Source organism: Panthera pardus, unplaced genomic scaffold, assembly GCF_024362965.1.
Source record: "Panthera pardus isolate Hobbes unplaced genomic scaffold, ASM2436296v1 HiC_scaffold_6, whole genome shotgun sequence".
NCBI lineage: Eukaryota > Metazoa > Chordata > Mammalia > Carnivora > Felidae > Panthera > Panthera pardus.
Window position 1 is genome coordinate 102,074,935 of NW_026526991.1, and position 20,752 is coordinate 102,095,686.

Sequence of the window (20,752 nt, forward strand, 5' to 3'; positions counted from 1 at the left end):
AGTTCTGTGGATTTAGATCCACCTAGTTCCTCTCCCCGCCTCGACAGGCACAGTCCTGCAGCAAACTGAAATCAGATTTTTTTTTTTTTGAGCGCTCTTCCAGACTGGGCCTCATTCTTGGCCTGCTGAGCCCGGTTTTACCAAAGACTTCTGCGAAGCCAGTTTATCAAGAATCCCCTTACCTTTAGTATCTAATCAAGCTCCTCTTCCTCCACCCTTGGTATTTAATGGAGCTCCTCTTCCCCCTCAACCTTGATATCTAACCAACTTCCTGTTAATAAGTTTCCATTCCCTCCCTCGCCCTGACCCCTGGCAATAAACCCTATTGGTGCCTGTTGTACTTGGAGTTGAATTCAGTCTCTCTGACACATTGCAATAGTCTTGACCCCAGTTGCAATGGTCTTAAGGTTCCCCTGTCATTTTTGAAGAGCATCTGGTGAATAACGTTTCTTTTACAGCTTTCAGGGTCTTGAGAGAGCTACTTAACCTCTCTCTCAGTTATATGATAAGTAAAATGGGATAACAGGTAAAGCTTACTCGTATTAGCTTTACAATGACAAAGTTTAATGATGTTAACTTTTACATTGTTTTCCATGCATTTTTACTTAACTTCTCATATATGATAATGCATTTCTCCCCAATTATATATGAAAAGTTGGGTTTAAAGAACTTAAGTGATGCATGGGATTTATAGGCACACATTTCAAATGTTTTACATGTGTGATCACATTTGTCTCTCAGAACAACTCTGAGGTAAACAGGGTATCTTCACTTAAGATACAAGGAATCTGGCCTAGAGAGAAACTAAGCAATTATTCTAGGCTTACAGTTGGTCAGTGGTGACACAGGACTGATTCGGAGATTTTCAAACCTGCCTACACATTGGAATCATCTAGCACCTTTTGAGTGCCGCACCCCAGAAAATTAAATCTGAACTTCTGCAGGAAGGATCCAGGCATCGGTATTTTTTTTTTTAATCCCCAAATGTTTCCACTGTACAGCCAGCTTTGAGAACTAGAACTTTAAAACAGTGCTTCTCGAACTTGAATGGGCATACAAATAACCTGGGGATCATCTTAAAATAAGATTCTGATTTAGTAGATTGGGAATGGAGGCCAAATTCAGCATCCCTAGCAAGATCCCAGGGAACAGTCAGTTTTGGAATGAGAGAGGAGGGATAATTCAGAGTTCTAAAAGGGGGCCCAAATTACCATAGGGATACATTGCCTACACATAGTAGGTAGTTCATATAAATGTTCTGAATGCCTGAATGAATGAAGCAGTCCAACAGATTCTCCTGGAAGTTTGAACTAGAAAAAGGAAATTAATTAGGTAGAGAAACCATAAGATTTAACTATAAGGGAGCATGCAGATTGAAGCTATGAAGAAACAAACCACAAATAATACAAGCTTGAGAACAGATTTACAGAGTAGGGAGTAAGAACAGGCAAAGGTAATGGAAGAAATCAGAAAGAGAAAAAAAAAAAAAAGACAGAAGTAGACATAAGTGTGTAACACGGAGACTACCTGGCCCCTAGTCCCGCAGGCTGCCATAATACCAGATACTTTGAAGGTTCTATTTTTACAATAAAATCTCTTTCTCTTTAAGGTAGTCTGAGTACATTTCTTTTTTTTTTTTTTTTTTTTAACATTTATTTTTGAGAGACAGAGAGACAGAGCACGAGCAGGGAAGGGGCAGAGAAAGAGAGAGAGACAGAATCTGAAGCAGGCTCCAGGCTCTGAGCTGTCAGCACAGAGCCGGACACGGAGCTCAAACCCACAAACTGTGAGATCATGACATAAAGTAAGTACTGACCATGTTTCATTCTCTCCCTGGCTCCTATCAAAATGTTTAAAAGACAATGAGACTAAATTAAAATTTATTAAATGAATGAATGAGGTATATTTGTTATGATCAATTTGTCAAATGAATCATACATCTAAAAAATTAGCTGATGAATGGGAGAGTATTAATCTAGGAGAAATTTAGAAAATTATAAAGCACCAATATTAACATAAAGAATTTTCCAAGAAATGTGCATAAAAAGAATGTTTCATAAACTTTAAGAATCAGAAAAAGAAAATAGGTGAGAGATGAGGATCCTGGAAAGAATGGACATAATCTTGCATTATTCACTCAACAGTTCTGGAATTGCTCTTCAGCTTCTAAAATGAACAAGGAATTTGTTTAAATTTTGTTTTGCTAGAAGTTTTAAATAACCACTGATATACTTTTGTTGGCAACCTATCAAATCACATATGCTCCCCCCCTTTTTTTAATGAAAAATAGTGCTTTGTTATGGTATGGCATATGACGGAATTCTGAATTAGGATCAGCCAAGGTATGCTGAGGTAACAAATTAACCCTGAAGTTTGCCATGGCTTAACACATAATAATAGTTTCTCTGTCATGTAACATGTCTAACATGGATCAGAAAGGGGCTTTGTTCCACGTAGTTACTCAGAGATTATGGCTGACAGACATCAGTTGCAACACATAGATTCATGATTCCTGGGGCAGGAGAGGAGAACAACTGAAGGTCTTGAACCAGTTCTTAGATGCTTCCTCCATGCATTGTCCAGAGCTATTGACATGGCCCTATTTAACTGCAAATGTGACAGGAAATGTGGGGAACACATAAAGGCCTGCAAGTGGACAATGCCATAAATACTGTGCATGTTGGCGTATCCCAGGATTCTGCCCTTAGCTCTCTTTTTCTCCTTAACTATGCAGTCTCCTAGGTGATCCTATCCAGTGTATAGATGTTATTTATTTCTCTAGTCTGCAAGTTCCCCCAATCTCCACCTACATTTGTCCAGTTACCCACCCAGCATCTTCACTTGGAGCTCCAACAGGCCTCTGGGGCTAACTTTTCCCACACAAAATCTTTAATGTTTACCTCCTAAGACCACTCACTCCTCAAGTTTTTCTCATCTCATGGCAGTACCCAGTTGCCCATGTAATCCTTGATTCTATACCTTAACCTAACACTCCCCATCAAATTCACCACAAATTCCTGTAGCCTCTGTAATGCAGGGAGTGCTGGACTTTTAGTCATGTTTTCAAATAAAGATTTAATTATAGTCTTCACTGAAGATGCGCCAAGTGTGAAAGGGCTTGATCTACTCAGAATGTAAGATCAGGGAGGAAAGAGAGCATGGGTTTCCCAGGCACTTAAATACTTTCAACAATAGCATTAAGGGTGAAATTAATTATACTGGTACCAAATGCTGGCCTGTTGGTTAATAGGAGTCATGAAATTTCTATTCTTCTTGTTTATAAGTTTTTTAACTAAAGGGTTTTTCTTTTCTTATTCTGAGATTAACACTAAAAGTAATAGACTTATATCTACAGTACTTCAAAGATCTTTGAAGATGCACATCTTTGAAACTTTAGAGACTCATTTTTGTCATCTAGTCCGTGGTCGTTTTGTGTAAATGTCTCATGTGTGCTCATGAAGAATATGGGTTCACTCGTCATTGGATGCAAAGCTCTTTGCATGTCTAATTAAGTTTATTTATTGTGTTGTTCAAATCTTCATAAGTCAATACATAAATCTAAAACTTAAAAAAAATTTCTTTGGGGTTTATCACCAAGTTATGTGTTGAGTCCATCACTCTTCCCTCTTCCTTGTGACCTTACTACATCCTGTCCTGAGCTTCGTTGTCTCTTGCCTGGATGATTGTGAGAGCTTGTTAACACAGCTCTGCTGCCTGTGCTCTTGTATACCATACACCATCTCCTACTCAGCTGCCAAAGTGATGTCTTTATAATCACATCGTGCCAGCCCCTTGCTGGAAAATTCTCTAATGGAGTCTTATCGCCACTAGAATAAAGTCCCACCTCCTTATCCAACCTCCCACAAGGCCAAGGTGACTTGGGTCCCCTCTAGATCTCTAAACTCATTTCCCTATTCACTCCCCCTCCCCACCAAGCTCCAGCTATAATGCTTCTCTCTGTTCCTAGACCATGACATGCTCACTCATGTCTCAGGGTCCTTGCATTTTTTGTTACTTCTGCTTACAAAGTTCTTTCCCAAGACATTGAGTGCTTTTCTCCTTCTCAGCTTCCCAATCCTAACTCAAGTCACCTCATCAAGAGGGCTTCCCTCAAGCAAAGTAGCCTGCCAGTCACCATCTATCATCGTATTTTATCTGGAACTATATCACTTATTCACTGTTTTTACAGGTTTATCACCTGTCTCTGCTAGAATATAAATTCCTTGAGGCTAGGGACTATCATGTTCTTTTTCATGTCTTCAGTGCCTAGAACAGTGCCAGACACAATTTACGAACTCAATCAATATTTGCCATCATTGGAAATCATGTTCCTAAAGAATATCTAATAATATGGTAACATTCCCCTGATAGGTGAATAAATGGAAGGTGGGGGCGGTGGCGGGAAGGGTAAGATAGAAAACTATTCACTGAGACTGATTTTATAAGAAAAAAATTCAGGCATTTAAAAAAAGACAAGAAGAAACATGTTATTTGTGTCAAAGATTTCTCTAGGCAATATTTATAATGTTAAAAATTCTTGTGCTCTTTTATTACTAAAGGATTTTTTTCCATAAACATATGTGAGAGGTCTTTCACAAAGAAAATTATTCAGAGGGCGGATGAGAGAGAATGTATATATTGTTCTTTGTATGTAGCCACTCACATGCTAAGGCAAGCCAATTTAGTATTATTACCATTTAATAGAGTAGAGCTGAATATTCAAAAAGAAATCTGAGTTGATGGGTATGTGTATTCTTGATTTATTCTGTTTACTTTTACAGACTTTGGCTCTGATTATGTTACTTTATGATTCTAAGATAAAGTTCTTTAAGACCAGAATAGAGACAAGAAAATTTTAAGACTAAAACTGGACAGACAAAACTGACATCAGATATCAGTACAAACTGAGAGACTCCAGGACCAACTGAGAATTGTGGTTTTGCAATTACCCAAGTTATTTCTAACAACACTACTTTGCTTTGTCCCACTATTGCTTTCAAGTTGGAAATTATAGTGGTTTATGCAAATTTAATAAAAGAGAAAGTCTTCAACTTTTACTGGCAGGGATTTTCTTGCACCACCCACTGTCATAATTGATTACATGCTGTACCCTGATGGAAACACAGAATTTCTAGGCCAACACAAAATCACAAATACATGGTAAACCATCTGCTTTGTCCAGTGACTGAGAAATAATAATGTGACCGATGATCCGAGTGAGAAGGGGCTGCCAGTCCAACTGTGCCCAGTCCTCCATCAGCTTGATGTCTGAAGGTGGAGGGAGATTTGTTTTGGCAGCCGCTCTGCCAGCATCTGACATCTGTCACCCATAGTTCTCCATTATTGCTCGTTCCAAAAAATCATATCTGTCAGTCAAATAGCTTTTCTACTGATGGACAGTCGAAGGATGCCTTCTCAGCCTGACGTGCTTCTGGGGAACTCCCCTTTATTTGAATACATGTATCCACTAATCCTTTTTCATGCCTTGCCTTTGAGCCTGTCACTTAGTGGGGAAAAGAAGTCTCCCCAAGCCCAAGTTCATTGCTATTTGGAAGAATGGCAGCAGCACGGAGGGGATACAATGAAGGTTATAAATGCTTACAGTTTCACTGCTATGGTATCAAGAGTACTCTCCTCTAGCAGGATCCACAGAAAAACAACATTTCCCCCTCCACCGCTGACCTTCTGAAAAATTAACATATGCATATATAACACCTTTAAAAACAATTCACACAGTATTGATGTGTTTGCATGTATCGGACTAGCCCATTCTTGTTCTTGCTGTGTAGTACACTTTACATAGACTGCCTCACTTAATCCTCTTAATCCAGCGAGGTCTCCTGTTTTATAAAAGAACAGTCTCAGAGCTCATACAGTGGCAGCCTTGGGATCCAAAGGCAGATCTTCTTGCTTAAGTGAGACTCTTTCCACTATGGCACCCTGACTCTCCCCATCACAATACACATGACAGTCTGTATGAAACATACAAATGTATGGTACAGTCAGTAGTACTCCAGGCAAATAGGAAGTACTAGGGAGGTGGCGAGTGAGAAGGTCAAGGCTCTTGCTTTTGCCACAGCCTGGACAAAATGCTAAGAAAAAGAGAAGACTTAGGACCCTAAAATCTTGGTCTCTTGGTCCTAGTATCTAGAAAGATGTAGAGTGTGAAGCAAGTAAGGCAGTAGAAAATGCCATAGCAAAGCAAATTTTCCATAGTGTCTTCATTTTGATTTTACAGAGACATATGGAAAATGTAAGTTATGATTGCTTTTTCTTTTCCTTTATTATTATTATTTTTTTTTTTTTAGTAATCTCCACGCCCAACATGGGGCTCAAACTCATGACCCCAAGATCAAGAGTCACACACTCTTCCAGCTGAACAAGCCAGGTGCCCCTGAATGATTGCTTATACGATATCTAAGGCATCAAGACCTTCCAGGAAAGTATTGACCAAAATGCCCAGAGGCTCATTGAACTGAGCCATGAATATAAAGTTGCAGAAGCCCAAGTTCTCGGACCACTTCAATGCCTCCCCTGCTGGGCAACCCTAACCTAAGAGTGTCATGGACCCATGAGGGTCCCCAACTCCTGCATCCCTGGTAGGATGGTATTTTTTGAAACAGTACTCAGTGTTTTTCCTCCAGTATTTGTCCCCTGCATTTTTTGGTACTTTATCCTGTGTCCCCTTTTTCAGGAAAGGGAAAGTGACAATAAAGAGCCTAGGAAAAGAATCTCTCCCCCAAGGATAATGAAATAATCTTGACAGAAACAAAGGCTTACACAAAGGTGATGAGAAGGCTCCCTTCCCTGAATGAACTAGGATTCTCCATATTGGTGGGTCCCTGAGAAATAGGGACAAACTAGTGACGTGATTTTTTTAATTCATTAATTTTTATTTTTAAGAGAGAGAGCAAGGGGGGAAGGAGGGAGGCGGCGAGGGGCGGGGACAGAAGACCCGAAGCAGGCTCTGCATTCATGTCAACAAGCCCGATGCAGGGCTCAAACTCAAGAGCCGTGGGATCATGACCTGTGTCAAAGTCAGACACTTAACTGACTGAGCCACCCAGGCACTCCATGGTGATGTGATTTGTAAATGACATAAGTTTTGGGGCTTGGGGGGAAAGGATCCCATGCTCCTTTCCCAGGAGGAGCTCCCCAGGTCAGGGGGAGAGACCCCCAGAGAAGCGGTAGCTGTGCAGTGCCCTGGACAGAGCCCACAATAATCTTTTAGTTCCAAGCCCCAGCATCATGTGGGAACAGCAGAGTATTTCTTTTACATCCAAGAGCAGCAAAACATCACCAAGAAAGGCCCATTTGCAATGTCTGCAGTTTTCTTTAAACATTATAGAATATATGGCCTGTATGGGTGATTCAGGTAAGCTATAACCCAGATACCACAAGCATTCTGTCTTGGTTGGCTCCAGCTGCTGTACCAGAACACCACTGACAGGGTGGCTTAAACAGCAGATGTTGTTGATCTCTCACCATTCTGGAAGCTGGACATCCCGGGCTGGGTACTAGTACAGTCAGGTTCTGGAGAGAGCCCTCTTCTGGGCTGCAGACCACCTGTTTCTCTTTGTATCCTCACAAGGTGGAGAGAGAGCTAGCTAGCCCTCTGGCTTCTTCTTTCAAGGGCCCTAATCCCATCCGTGACCCAATCACCTCCCAAAGGCCTCACCTGCAATACCATTACACTGGTGATAAAGAGTCAACATATGAATTTGGGGGTGAGGGGGGACACAAACATTTAGTTCATAACACATCCTAATCAAGGATGTACAATCTAGGGGTGGTCCACAGGTATCCTTTTTTTGTTTAATGTTCATTTATTTATTTTTCAAAAAGAGCAGAGGAGGGGCAGACAGAGAGGGAGACAGACAGTCCCAAGCAGGCTCCAGGCTGTCAGTGCAGAGCCCCATGTGTGGCTCGAACCCACAAACCATGAGATCATGACTTGAGCCAAAATCAAGAGGCAGACACTTAACCGACTGAGCCAACCAGATGCCCCTGGTCCACAGGTATCCTAATCAGAAGAACCATAGTCCACAAGAACTTCAGTTATCTGAGTCTTGATTTATAATGGATACTTTAATTAATATCCTGAATTTCAGAAATGAGATTGTATTGGTGAAAATAGCAGCCTGTCAACTCTAACAGTGCAAGTTAGTTATGGGCCTCACTGAAATCCAAATAGGTATATTAGACACTCCTCACCTCCGAATAAACAGAATGAGGGATCTAGGGGGACTGGCCTAAACCCTCAGGGTGTCATGGAACCTCATACGTTAAATAGCCCTCTGTCCAGCCATAGGATCAGGAGGCCTTCTGGTTCCTTTTGCTGACTCTAAAGGTCAGATAATCCTACCTTTGGAACATTTACCTAGAGGAATGAAACCTTCATGCAAGGTAGTGGTAGAGACAGAACCCTGTGCTGTTACAGCACTGGAGGACAGACGGTGTGAAGCATTTAGGGCCTTCTGTGTGTCTGCTAAATGTCTGCATGGATGTGCTGCAAAATTTAGCCCAAGGTTTGCTTGTAAGTGGATAGCAAGGTTGCAAGGGAGTGGCCAATACTCACACACTTAAAATTTTTTAATGGCTACAAATATCAACCAAGACTTTGAGAATCTACTTACTTCTGTATGCAGTCATTGATCCCGAAGGGGCTCTGCAGGCTTGAACTGGAGGCCTCAGGATCACTTCCACCCCACCCCTCCATCACACCCTGAGTGCTGGGGCTAGGCAAACCCAAACAAGAATGCAAACCTAGGAAGGCAGAAAGCACACTAAGAACGGCCTGAGAGGCAGAGTCTTCCGGTCAAAACTAGTTTTAGGGAAAAACTATTGCATTCCTGCTCCTGTGAGCTCTGGTTGACAATCGCAGTGGCTACACTTGTATAAACCACATGTACTGAGAGGAACCTGAACAGAATCACTGTGAAGAATAACCAAGAAGCAAGGCAAAATGCTGGGAAAGAAAATGCTACTTCCAGGATATAAATCCACCAAAACTTCTCCTTAGACCGTAAGGCCCTTTTCTTTCTTCTTGGACCTTGTCTTCACTGAAGGTGACATTCCACCTGGCGATTTCAACAAGCAGTATCATCCAATCCACCCCACCTCGGCTGAAAGTCTCACTCTCTCAGCTCAATCCTCAGTAAGCAAAATACAAATAAGTCAAGCAGCCCGGCGTGGCAGGAGATATGTGGTATCTAAGTGAGCCACATCCGGGTTCTGGTCCTACTCTGATTCCTTATTGTGAGCTGTGTGACCCTCAAGTCACTTAGCTACAAAACGAAGTATCAGATGCATAGCAAGTTGTGAGGATTACATAGGATGCTCATGAAAAGCTCTTTTAAAATCTCACAAAAAGCACTTAGCTGCTAGTTATCTAAAAGCCTCCCTCATCTCAGTGCCTATGTTGGCTGTGTTGAGTAGCTAAACAATTGGTACCTGTGACATTAATTTTTCAAAAGACCGAATTAGGCGCCTGTCTCATATGCCACTTTAGCCTGGGGACTGCTACCGTTCATCAAGCTCTGGCTGTGTGCCAGGCATGAGGAAGTGCTCCAATGAGTTAACTCACGAGGTACTGTTATTATCTCACCCCATTTCACAGATGAGGGAACAGACTCACTGAGGGGAAAAGTGACATGCCCAAGGCTACAAAGCTAGTGGGTAGACCAATGGGGATTCCAGAGCAGGCAGCCCACGAGACCACCCTCTTCTTTGCCACCACGCTCAAGTAGCAGCCGTTGTGTGACTTCTCTGTTTCTGCCATTAACCACCGAGACCAAGCAGTGCAGGGACGTCGTTCCTGGAAAAGCAGGTACTGAAGAAACATCTGTTGAATGAAGTGTTTGGTGCAGAATGCCTGGCATCTAACCAGCCCCGTGCAGTCTGTTGGAGGAATGAGCAGTGTCCAGGAGCCCCACATGTGAAAGGAGGGGATAAAAAGTCATCATTTTAAGGGACAGGATACTGAAACAGCCATGGTATTTGTGCTTTTCCTTTTTGTAAAAAATTAATTTATTCAAGTAAATTTATTTATGCCCCACACCCAACGTGGGGCTCAAACTCATGACCCTAAGATCAAGAGTCGCATGCTCCTCTGACTGAGCCCCTGTACTATTTCAACAGATTGAAAAATCTTACAGGTGCATCTTCTCATGGGGTCATTGAGGTACCATGAAAATGAAAAGAGCCTACAAAAACAAACAAAGAAAAAGCTGATCTTGAACCCTGTCCACCTGGCCCACCTGCAGACCCCAGTGTGGACTGAGCACAGGGGTCTCAAAGGAATTTCAAAATCTGGCCCAGCCCCTGGTTATCTGATCTAAAAACCCATAAAGAGAGAAAAGCAATTCTGAAGGCTCATGGGGAGTAGAGGTCTTTATTTGGGGCAGAAAAGTGGACTAAGGATCCCAGGCCTGTTCCACCTGGGACTTATAGGGGTCTTACATCATAGCAGAGAGGTTAAGACTGACATATTTTAGGCTGCAGAGTGGCAAACACAGTAGGGGACAGGCAGGTGACATCAATGAGTGAGTCAAGCTCAGTGGATGCTAGGGGGCAGAAAACGGGTCAGACCATCATTGGCTGCAGCCCTTATTGTCCCTTGGGCCTGTCGTTGCCGGGACGTGGATTTAGCAAGAGTAGTTAAAATCCTGACTTTTATGTGGAAGCTCTCATCTTACATTGGCAAGTAAGTCCAAGGCAATTTAAATCATGGTGAGAGTCAAACTAAATGTGTCTGCAGGCTGCCAGTTTGCCAATCACTGAAGAGAGTCAGAAGTCATGAATCACACCAGCCCCTTCCAGATGGAGTCAGAATGTAGTAGTAACAGAGAAGCAGGTGAGGGAATTGCTGGTCCCTCTGGTGGCCGGAAACAGGGGTTCCTTCTGGGCAGTCATCCTACACCTGTTCACACAAGCATTTTTTTCTAAGTTGTTCCTGTCTGTGGTATTAGTGCCACCTTGTGGATTTCCCAGGAAGCACCGCATGTTTAGACCTGTATGTTGACTCCTACAAAGGCGGGAGGGTAGTCAGGGATGGGGGTGACCAGTTGAAGCCAGAGCCAAAGCAAATCACCACACATGAAACGGAAGCCATGTTTTGGATAAGCAGAAACTCAAGGCTCTAGTGGGAATACTGAGGTGGGGCCAGAGGGGCCAGCGGAATTCTGTCTTGCTGTTTTTTCAGGCAACTTAGTTCTGCTGGACTGAGCCTTGGGTCAGAGCTGATAGACTCTGCCCCTCCTCCGTGTTGGGGAGGCCCTCAGAGCCCAGAGCATGAAACCCTCCAGTCCATCATCTTCAAAGTGCCAGCCTTAGTTCTTTAAGCCTAGGAGAAATTGGGTAGGTAGGACTCAAAAATGAGTGTCTGTTGCCATGTTCATCCTGTTTCGTGAGGACAGCGTCTGTTTACGGCATTTCAAATTCACTATATGTGTTCTTAAGCTTTTTGAATATTTTCTCTTCATATTTTAATGTGCGTTACTCATTCTCTTCCCATCCCCTTATTTTTTGGAAAAGGCCAAACTGTTGTTTCTACTGTTTTCCAAACTATGCTGCGTCTTACCAAAACTGTTTTCCTAAGCCTCATTTGTTTGAGGAAACCTGTCCCATCTCAGAAAGTGTCCCCTCCCACACTTGGGGCGCCCTGGCCTTTGCTGTTAGAGCTCCACGCAGTCTTATCGGCTATGTGTTTTGTTTCCCCATTGAAAGCTTCTTAGCCGCAGGGCACGGGTTTTTTCTCTGCTCTTCCTTAAAGACTCAGCATAGGCCTTGCACAAGTGTTGGCTACGGATAGGCTGGACCTTCACATTCATGGTCACCAGTTGTTTTGCTGTCGTTACTGCTGTAAGGGCAGGGGAGAAACAGTCTGGTGCAATATTCAGTTTTGAATACTCGCTTCATGACAGTGTGTTGAGAAGATTACTAAGCCAACTGGAACAGTTTATTCTGGTGTTACCTCTGTGTCCTGCATAAAACTTCCAGATCTTTGGCAAGTCATAAGAAATACAAAAGTAGTCACCAGAGCACAAAAGACCTGAGATTTCTGGTTCTTCACTCCATCACAAACTTCCACTTTCACAAAGGGCACTTGTGTCTCAGGTTAGAGATTTTTCAAGTGTAGGATGAAATGGCTCTGAAAGAACCTGTAAAGGGGACCTTAGATTTATCAATAGCCAGCTGTGTGGAATGTAGCGCCTGCCTTGTCTTCTTCCCACACTTAGACATCCACAGTTCTGGAGAAGCCCTCGGGGTTACTGGAAGGCATTTGGAAGGAGTGGTGTTGTCCTGTAACAGACAGGCACGGCGACACTGCAGGACAAACAGATGGGGGAGGGGTGGGAGGGAGGGACCTGGCTGTACAAACGGTCTTGCAGAAGAGAATTCCAAGGATGGTTAGGAGTGGCAACTGGGGTCCTTGGAAACTCCCAAGAGGCCTTACGGACTCCACTAGGCAGAAACCCAAGAACAAAGTTATCCCTGCTTGTCTCCAAGAATGGTAGTTATCAGTGGGGGAATGGAGACAAAGGGAATTTTCTAGGGTCCTTGTAAGATTAGAAATCCTGTTAAGTGGAGTTGGTGGAGAATAACTGGCAATGTCTTAATCTGGACTTTCCCAAGGACCAATTGCAACTCAGGTCAGAATTAAACGGGAAAACAGCCTCTAGTCACTTTGAAAGAGACAGGGATCTATAGAGAGCATGAGTGTTTATAGCAACATCAAAATGGCCATGAAGCCATTGCCTTTTGCATTACCCTCAGAAGCTGGTCTGAGGAGCTGTGGTCCAGGAGCAGCTAGGAACAGAGCCTGGCAATTCATCAAAGTGTGGACTCTCTCACCCCCTTCCTAGGCTCTGCCGTACCCCACCCCCCCAAAGGGTAGCTATGGCCCAGTCCTCCTGGGAGAGTTATCAGTGGGGCGCCACGAAGAGTAGCAGAATGGAGTCAAGAAAACTACAGAGGTGGAGTTCTTCACATCCCCCCTAGAATAGAATCTGGAGATGGCACTCAGGGCCTCTGGTGCCTCTCAAGGCAGGGATGCTCACTCACAACAGGAGTGAACAGCTGGCAGAAGTCAGGGATAAGCCCAGTCGTGATAGCAGGGACCTACCCACCTTAGGAAAGAAAGGTGGGCTGAGGCATCTAGTGCGTAAGATGGCTACACGGGGGCCCCAAAAGGGAAAAAAAGATTACTTGTCTTGTGATAACACAGACACATGTAGATTTGTGTTTTATGCCACTACCAATTGTTGCCAACAGAGTTCTGACATGAGAAAAGATATGTTCTATTCCGAGGACTGCTGGTCTAGAAATAAGTCGAAGTGGCCAGAGAATTTAGGTCAAGGTGAGTTTATTGTCCAAATAGCATAACCTAATTGCATCCAAAACCATTTGCAAATCCATCTTTAAGCTAGTCAAAATAACAGGCCATTATTTTTAAAAATCACTTAACACTGAACAGACAGGACCTCTTAAAAGGCAGCTGACTATACCATGTCACCATCATAACCAAGAAAACACTTTTGCCACACTTCCTAAAAAACCTTTTGTTTATACTGATCATGCTACTTTAGCACTTGCTAGCATCCTGACCAAATAAGCACCCACACCTCTTATAGAGTACATTGTGAGAGAATAACATTGACTCGATATGGCATCACACTCATTTTAAAGCAAAAAAAAAAAAAAAAAATTATAATAATAATAAAAGAAGTCCAAGACGAGAAACTGTAACTGAGAGAGAAAGAGATCTGAGGTACATGGTACAAGGGTAATGAACATAATGGAAAAAATCCAATGGCCCAGTGATTTGCTGGGGATTTAAGAGTTGGCCAACGGTAAGAACAAAACCCAATTAAAAGAAACAAAAACAAAACAAAACAAAACTTTTTTTTTAAAGGACAGGCACCTGTCAAAATACATTGGATGCTGTAATGTCTACAGTCAGTAAGGCACTTTTTTCCCCAAAGTAGGCTGCAGGCAGAGGAAGGCATGCTGCAGCTACAGTGTGCACGGATACAGTTGCTGATGGCTTCTTGAAACCTGAGCCAAGAATCGGGTCTGATAGTCCAGCCAAGTCTAAAAGCAGAGACACACAAATGTCTGGCTGAAAGGACTGTTCTGGGCTGTTTAGAATCCAGAACCGTGAAAAGCCACGTGGTATGAGAAAGTCATAAACCTCCTCCTGAATCTTCCTGCCCTATTTTGTACAAACGGACGACAGCACAAGTAGCTCTTAAAAACTGCTCCGAGCCCACACCACTAGAAGCCTGCACTCACTCGTTCTATAGCTACAGTTTGTTGGCTTAAGGGGACTTTACCGTCTCAGCACTAATTTCCCTTTTAAAGCTATACTCAGGGTTGGACTGTCTCAAAGATAAACAAAGAGGAATCCTTTTGGCTTAGAAGCCAACTGGCTTACTCAGACTTCCTCCCCATTCCTCCCTCCCATTCCCACACTACCAATATTATCTTCTTGAACTAGAAAATCATTATTTACATGATATAAGGTGCAAGTCTATTTCTTCTCCCAGCCCTGCCCCCTATGGCCCATGGAGAGAAAATTCCCCCCACCTTCTTTGAGAAAGTCATCCAATCCTGCCTAATGCTCTTTAACCTCATCCTCAGAGCCCCTGGGGTAGTGTAGAAGGCCCCAAGGGTGCCAGACTGCAGGAAAGCGACAGTTCCCCATGAAGAGGAGCCCATCCTGCTGGCGAAGGGACGACAGCGTGAGGGTTGCTTTACCTGACCCGCCTCTTGTACAGAGCACATAGACCAAAGGGGATCTGGCTTTAAGACATGGTGAACTCTTCAGTGGGGTCCTGGGGCAGTTCCAGAATAAAGCCTCCCCTAAGACAAGCTCCTTGCTCTGAGGAGCCCTCCTCTCAACACGGGAAGACATTCTACTGAGGGACCTGTCCCCAGCTTCCACCCTGCAGGGCTTCTTGGCTGTTACAAACCTGCATGGAATTGAATTATGCTTAGCATATATTTTTGGCATACTAGGATTTCTCCCCCGCCCCCGGGATTTGGCCAAACTAGGGGAGGGAATAAAATTTGGCAGGCTAGGGGAACAACTTAGCCCCCACTGATGGAGAAAAACAGTAATAGCAATGACCAAAAAAAACCAAAAAACAAAAAAAAAAACCCCAAAAAACAAAAAACCAAAAACTGAAACAGAGAGGAGGAAGAACAGATAGAAAGACAACAAAGTAGAAAAAGACCAATAGGTTTGGAACCCCATTTGTGGGAGGTGAGAAAGAGGAAAAAAAAATCTGTGGGGGAGAGCTGAACTCCGTCACATAAAAACTCCTACCAAGGAAACCAAGATCTAAGGAGAGGGCATCAGCTACTTTAACAAATCTAGGCTTCCTTCTTTTAAGGAGGGAGCAGGCAGAAAAGCCAAACAAACTAGCACCTTCCCCATCAGCCACACCACACCTCCCATCACACCAGGCCCCGAGGGCAAAAAGGAGAAAAAGATCACCCCAGTGGCACCCAGGAAGTTACAGACTGCAGGGAGAGTCTGCAGGCCTGTTCCCTTCCTTATTCATCAGGTTCTCTCATTTGCTGCTTCTGTTTGAGCCAGGGACAGTCACTGTTAAGTGACTTCATACCTCGCTTTCTTTAGGCTCCAATACTCCCAAGGACTTTAGGGACCACGTATCCTTCCATCCCGTGTTACTCCTCACGGCCCCAAAGAGTATCCTGTGCAAAGTGAGCTCTTGACAAAACACTGGCTGCTCAGCTTTCCTCTCCAAAACTTCAGAATTCACAACTCACCGCCCTACCAGAAACTCCCTAGAATTTTAGGGTCATGCTAACTCACCAAATCCTGAACCCTTCCAAACATACTTCAAGAGAGACTGACTCCTCTGGAATGGCATCTCTGTAGAGACACAGCCTCTCCACCTCCCTTCCACTACCAATCCAATACTTATCTGACCTATTTTCCCAATCTTGCCAATTCAATGCAATTTAAAACCTGAAGTCCATGTAGTGCCACTCAGCAGAGGGGCTGGCTGTGCATAGTGCCAGCCTGCCGCAGTCTGAGACAGGTAGGGGAGAAGGAACCCCCACGATACCACATGCTGCAGATTCACATGCCCACAGATTCAGATCTAGAAGAGCCTCTGAGATTATCCTACACTGGGGATGCCCATGTCAGGGAAGGGGAAAGCTAGAGGGGAAGCTTTCAAGATGAAAGGACCCTAAGCAGATGAAAGCCCTGCTTTACGAAAGGGCCACAAGATGAGGGTCTCCAAATAGCCTGCTGGAATTCTTTTCAATCTGTCTCCAGATACCTGGTACCTAAGTGCAAATTATGACTTCCTAGTTCACTGCATAAAGGTTTTGCTGAATGTCTGCCTTGGGGGGGAAGGGGGAAGGGAAATCCCTTGGTTCTATTGTATTTTTTCCATCATGATGAGGATACCGGAGTCAAAATGGAAGCCTGATGACCTTCATGACTGAAAAGGTCCCTGGGTGTGAGACCCAGGACCCAAAACCACCCTACCCTCCGAGAGGGGCTTGAAGCCTCCTCCCCGACTTCTTTCCCCACACTAATGGCTCCCAAGCAGAAACTATGCGGCTGTGAGGTATTATGAAAACAAAAATGTGAATCATTTTCTTTTGTAGCTATTGATTTTGTCCAGTAAACCTGAGGTAAAGAATGTTCTGTCTTTGAAGAATGTGATCAGAGAGAGAGAGAGGGAAAAAAAAAAACAAAAACAAAAAACCCAAATGGAAAAAAAAAAAAAACAAACCAACAACAACAAAAAAAACCAACCATGAATACGCTACCAGAAGAAAATAAACTATGGAAGGGCTTTTCCAGTACGAAGAACTCCTATCTCAACCATCTACTTCAGGACTTGGGATTTAAGCAGTAAAATAATATATTATAAAAATGTTTATAAAATAGCAGCACACTCTGTGAAACATTACAGCTAGGTACTGTTAATGTGAATAAGGATGAATGATCTTAGCTTCTTAGCAGCGCAAAAAAAAAAAAATAATAATAAAAAACTGAACACAATAAAATGAAAAATAAGAGACCCTTAGATTTTTCTCCATCTTCAACCCTCATACTACGAAACAAGGCAGAATCTGTGTATAAAATAATTCTTCAAAGCAGCCCTGTTCTGATTTTTCTTTTTTACTCAAAAAGGCAAATATTTTAATAGCTTCATTACCTGTCAATTATAATTGTGCAAAAAAAAAAAAAAAAGTTGTTGCTCCAACCTCTTTGCTAACTGAATGCCTCCAAGAAGTGGAGAGGAAAAAAAAATTCAAGTACGCTGAATACAACTTTGCAATGAAATTAACAAAAAACGGAAAAGGGAACACAATGCCACACTCTGATATTCATATTCAGCTGTCTGTCTGCACCAGCAATAACTTTTCTTTCCATGTCCAAAGGAGAAGTATATAGGTGGGAATTCAGATCCTTCTGTGCCATCAAAATGTAACAGCTTTTTGTTTGTAGGCTTTATGGAGGAATGTTGTGACAGGGATGTTGGTGGAAAGGGGTGTCTCTTGAGTCCTGGTAGGGATACCAGAACTGTGTACCAAAGAATGTCAGATACCAGAAGTGAATAGTCACCTGACTGAGGGCTGGAGGGGGAGGGGCACAGGACAAGGGAGGAGTCTATCCAGCATGATTTGCATAAACCATCCCATCTATCCCTCAGGAACAATTTTTCAAAGTGCTTTTCGAATGGAATGGTTTATAACAATGCTAAACTGTGGACCAGACATGCCAATCAGCACCAAAAATCAGTTGTTTTTTTTTTTAATAAAGGATGCCAAGGTCACATTACCCTCTTCAATACATTAAGAGAAAAGATTCCATTCCAGATCCCACCCTCGGTCTCCATCTGCCTCCATTTCATAGGAGTTTTGGTTATGGCCCAAAGCGAAATTGCCCCTTTTGATAAAAACACGGTGGTGTCTGCCACGAACCATGTTTGGAAGAAGAAGCATGATGTCAAAAAGACACGTGAAACCCAGGACCCCATCACCTGCGTCCGACTGGCAAAATAAAACCTCCTCTTTTAGGTAGCAGCTACTGTAGACAGCAAGAGTTCGCAACTAGAGATTCAGCTATGCTCCTGACTTAGTGACAAACAGGTGGTCGAGAGCAAAGGTGCTTCCACGTCCAAAATGGTTCGACCGCGTTAACAGATTGTTTTGTCCTCCCTGCCTCCATCATGTCCCTTATTTCTAATTCCTTCTTGAGTTCATTGCTTCGCAATCTAATGACGCCATAAATGGCACACGCAGTTCCTTGAAATTATCCTAAAAGGGGTGTGTACGTGCTAGTTCATAACATGAAAAAAAAAAAAAGCCTCCTCTAATTTGTTCCCATATTTGCAGGCGTACATTTTTCTCTAGCTACTCTGCAGGGTCTCCTGTAAGCATTTTACTATTACTTTTAACATAATCAAACAATAACTGTTCGCATATACAAGGGATTCCCTTCTGTTGTACTTCAAATAGGCACCAAATGCTTTTAGTTATTCCATTTATATAGGACCTTTTTCTCTCACTTCTAAAAGATCTTTCAATATGATCTAGGTGGGGGCAGAATTTTTTTTTTTTTTTTTTTTAAGTTTCATCCTAAAACATAAAGAACAAAACACAACCAGAGAGAAGGAGAGAGCAGATGTGAACGCGTCTCTCCCATTCGGCCCGACTGCATCCTCACAGGTCAATATCCCGCACGTCTGTAGGGGTGCTGGCCTGGTCCAGTTCATCCTCCGACTTGGACCCATCCCCCTGGTCCTGACGGAACTGCTGCAGGCTGTTGAGCAGCACCACCTCAATCTGCTCCTGGCAGGCTTTGAGGCAGTCCTAAAAGGAGAACGGGTCAGACCAGAGCTGTTAGCAAGATCAACAATGTGCAGAGCGTTTCTGAAGAAAATGTACACAATGTAAGCCTTGCATATTGCATGCTAGTTTCCCAGTGGTAAGAAACGTGAAGTAAAGGAGATGTGTGTCCCCGTGGTGCCCTGGGACCACACTGACTCATGGGGCGTCCCCAGCCGGCCGCGTCAGTACCACCTGGGAGGCTTGTTGCAAATGCAGAATCACAGCCCACTCCTGATCAACCTATAACAGAATCCATGTTTTAGCAGAAGGCCAGGAGAGTCGAATGCACATGAGAACCTGGCTAAGGTGACGAGCCACTTATGGACACGCAGCACCTGGTAATCAAGGTGCCAACTGGATGCTTTCTGCTTGTGGACACTGGGAGGTGACGGAGAGAGGAAAGGCCAGCACCACAGACAGCTACAGAACTAGGCAAGGGTAGCACTGGAAGAATGGATACAAAGAGAATGGATTGAACTGTACTCACACAAACCAGGTCTAAGTTCTTAAAAAAAACATTTTTCTGCTTACTTACCACCCTCAATTCTCATAAAAATGCAACACAGAATGTTTACAAAACTCCGGACACTTGAACCATCCAATTTGGAAATAAGTAAGAATTTGCAGCATTGTTTGATATTATAGTCTATATTTGGTAGGGAAAACTCAGAGTGGGTTTGCCCCAGGCAGATGCTTCTGTTAGCCGGGTGCCTTGGAAGGCCAAGGCGACTCCTGGCTGTCACTAGGGAGGGGCTGGTTGCTCCAGCAAGTGGGGTGGGTGTGAGCTAAAGAAATCATTCTTACCAGACATCTTCCCCCACTCCTTTGCAAGGCTGCTTTTCTGCACTCAAGCAGCATATACATATGGAAAATACGTTAACTGGATTCTGCTTGGGTCTTTCCACAGCTTAATCTATGCTTCCCTTCTGTTTGTTTCACTGAGCAAGTTTCACTGCCCAGAAGTTACTGTTTGCCAAGCACAAAAGCATTATCTTTATTTTCCGAAGATCTAAAATAGAGTTGGAACTAACTACTCAGGGACACGGTTTCCATACCCCCCAAATTTTCCATTCGTATCTTGTCCATCCCACATTTCAAACTACAGCTTTTTACGAAAATGAAGGTTAGGAACAACAGCTATCCCCCAAAATGTAAGAAAAATGAAAAGAGGGACGGTAATATTTGCGACCACACACCGCACTTGTAGGCAGCGGCTACGTTTCGTCCACTTGTAAAGTAAGGATCAAAAATGCTCACAGGGTAGGGGCGCCTGGGTGGCTCAGTCGGTTAAGCGTCCGACTTCGGCTCAGGTCATGATCTCACAGTCTGTGAGTTCGAGCCCCGCGTCAGGCTCTGTGCTGACAGCTCAGAGCCTGGAGCCTGTTTCAGATTCTGTGTCTCCCCCTCTCTCTGCCCCTCCCCTGTTCACACTCTGTCTCTCTCTGTCTCAAAAATAAACGTTAAAAAAAAAAAATTAAAAAAAAAATGCTCACAGGGTAAAGATCAACTGAGATCACATATATAGGTTGTTAAACTCAGTAAATGATGACAATTTATTATGGAATGAAGATCATTCCAGGCCTGGAGTCTGGAAGAATTCTTTAGATTTCTTTAAGATGTGGTACAGAGAAGCATGTGCTTCAGACTGGTAAAGGGAGCACCATGCGTCTGCCACAGGAGGTGGATTGTGCCACAAGACATACAGAACCTGGCTGCAGAGGTCTGCGTGCCACCCCAAACAAGCTGAGGACTCAGGGACTGGCAACCAAGCACCCAGCAACCTCTCTCAAACTTCTGTGGCATGGTCACATCCCCCACCCTGTCTGACCCTCTCTACCTTCCCTTTGTTCCTCCTCCAAGACTC

The 20,752-nt window shown here is 43.5% G+C and overlaps 1 protein-coding gene across 1 annotated transcript in view; it reads right to left on the minus strand.

Annotated features, from left to right (window-relative positions):
* Window positions 1-13,349: 13,349 nt before the first annotated feature.
* Window positions 13,350-20,752, minus strand: part of CCND2 (cyclin D2) — a 30,544-nt gene continuing 23,141 nt past the window's right edge. Inside the window, exon 5 of the mRNA XM_019464808.2 lies at window positions 13,350-18,870. Coding sequence (XP_019320353.1) covers window positions 18,721-18,870 — 150 coding nt within the window. The 3' untranslated portion in view covers window positions 13,350-18,720. The remainder of the gene's footprint in view (window positions 18,871-20,752) is intronic.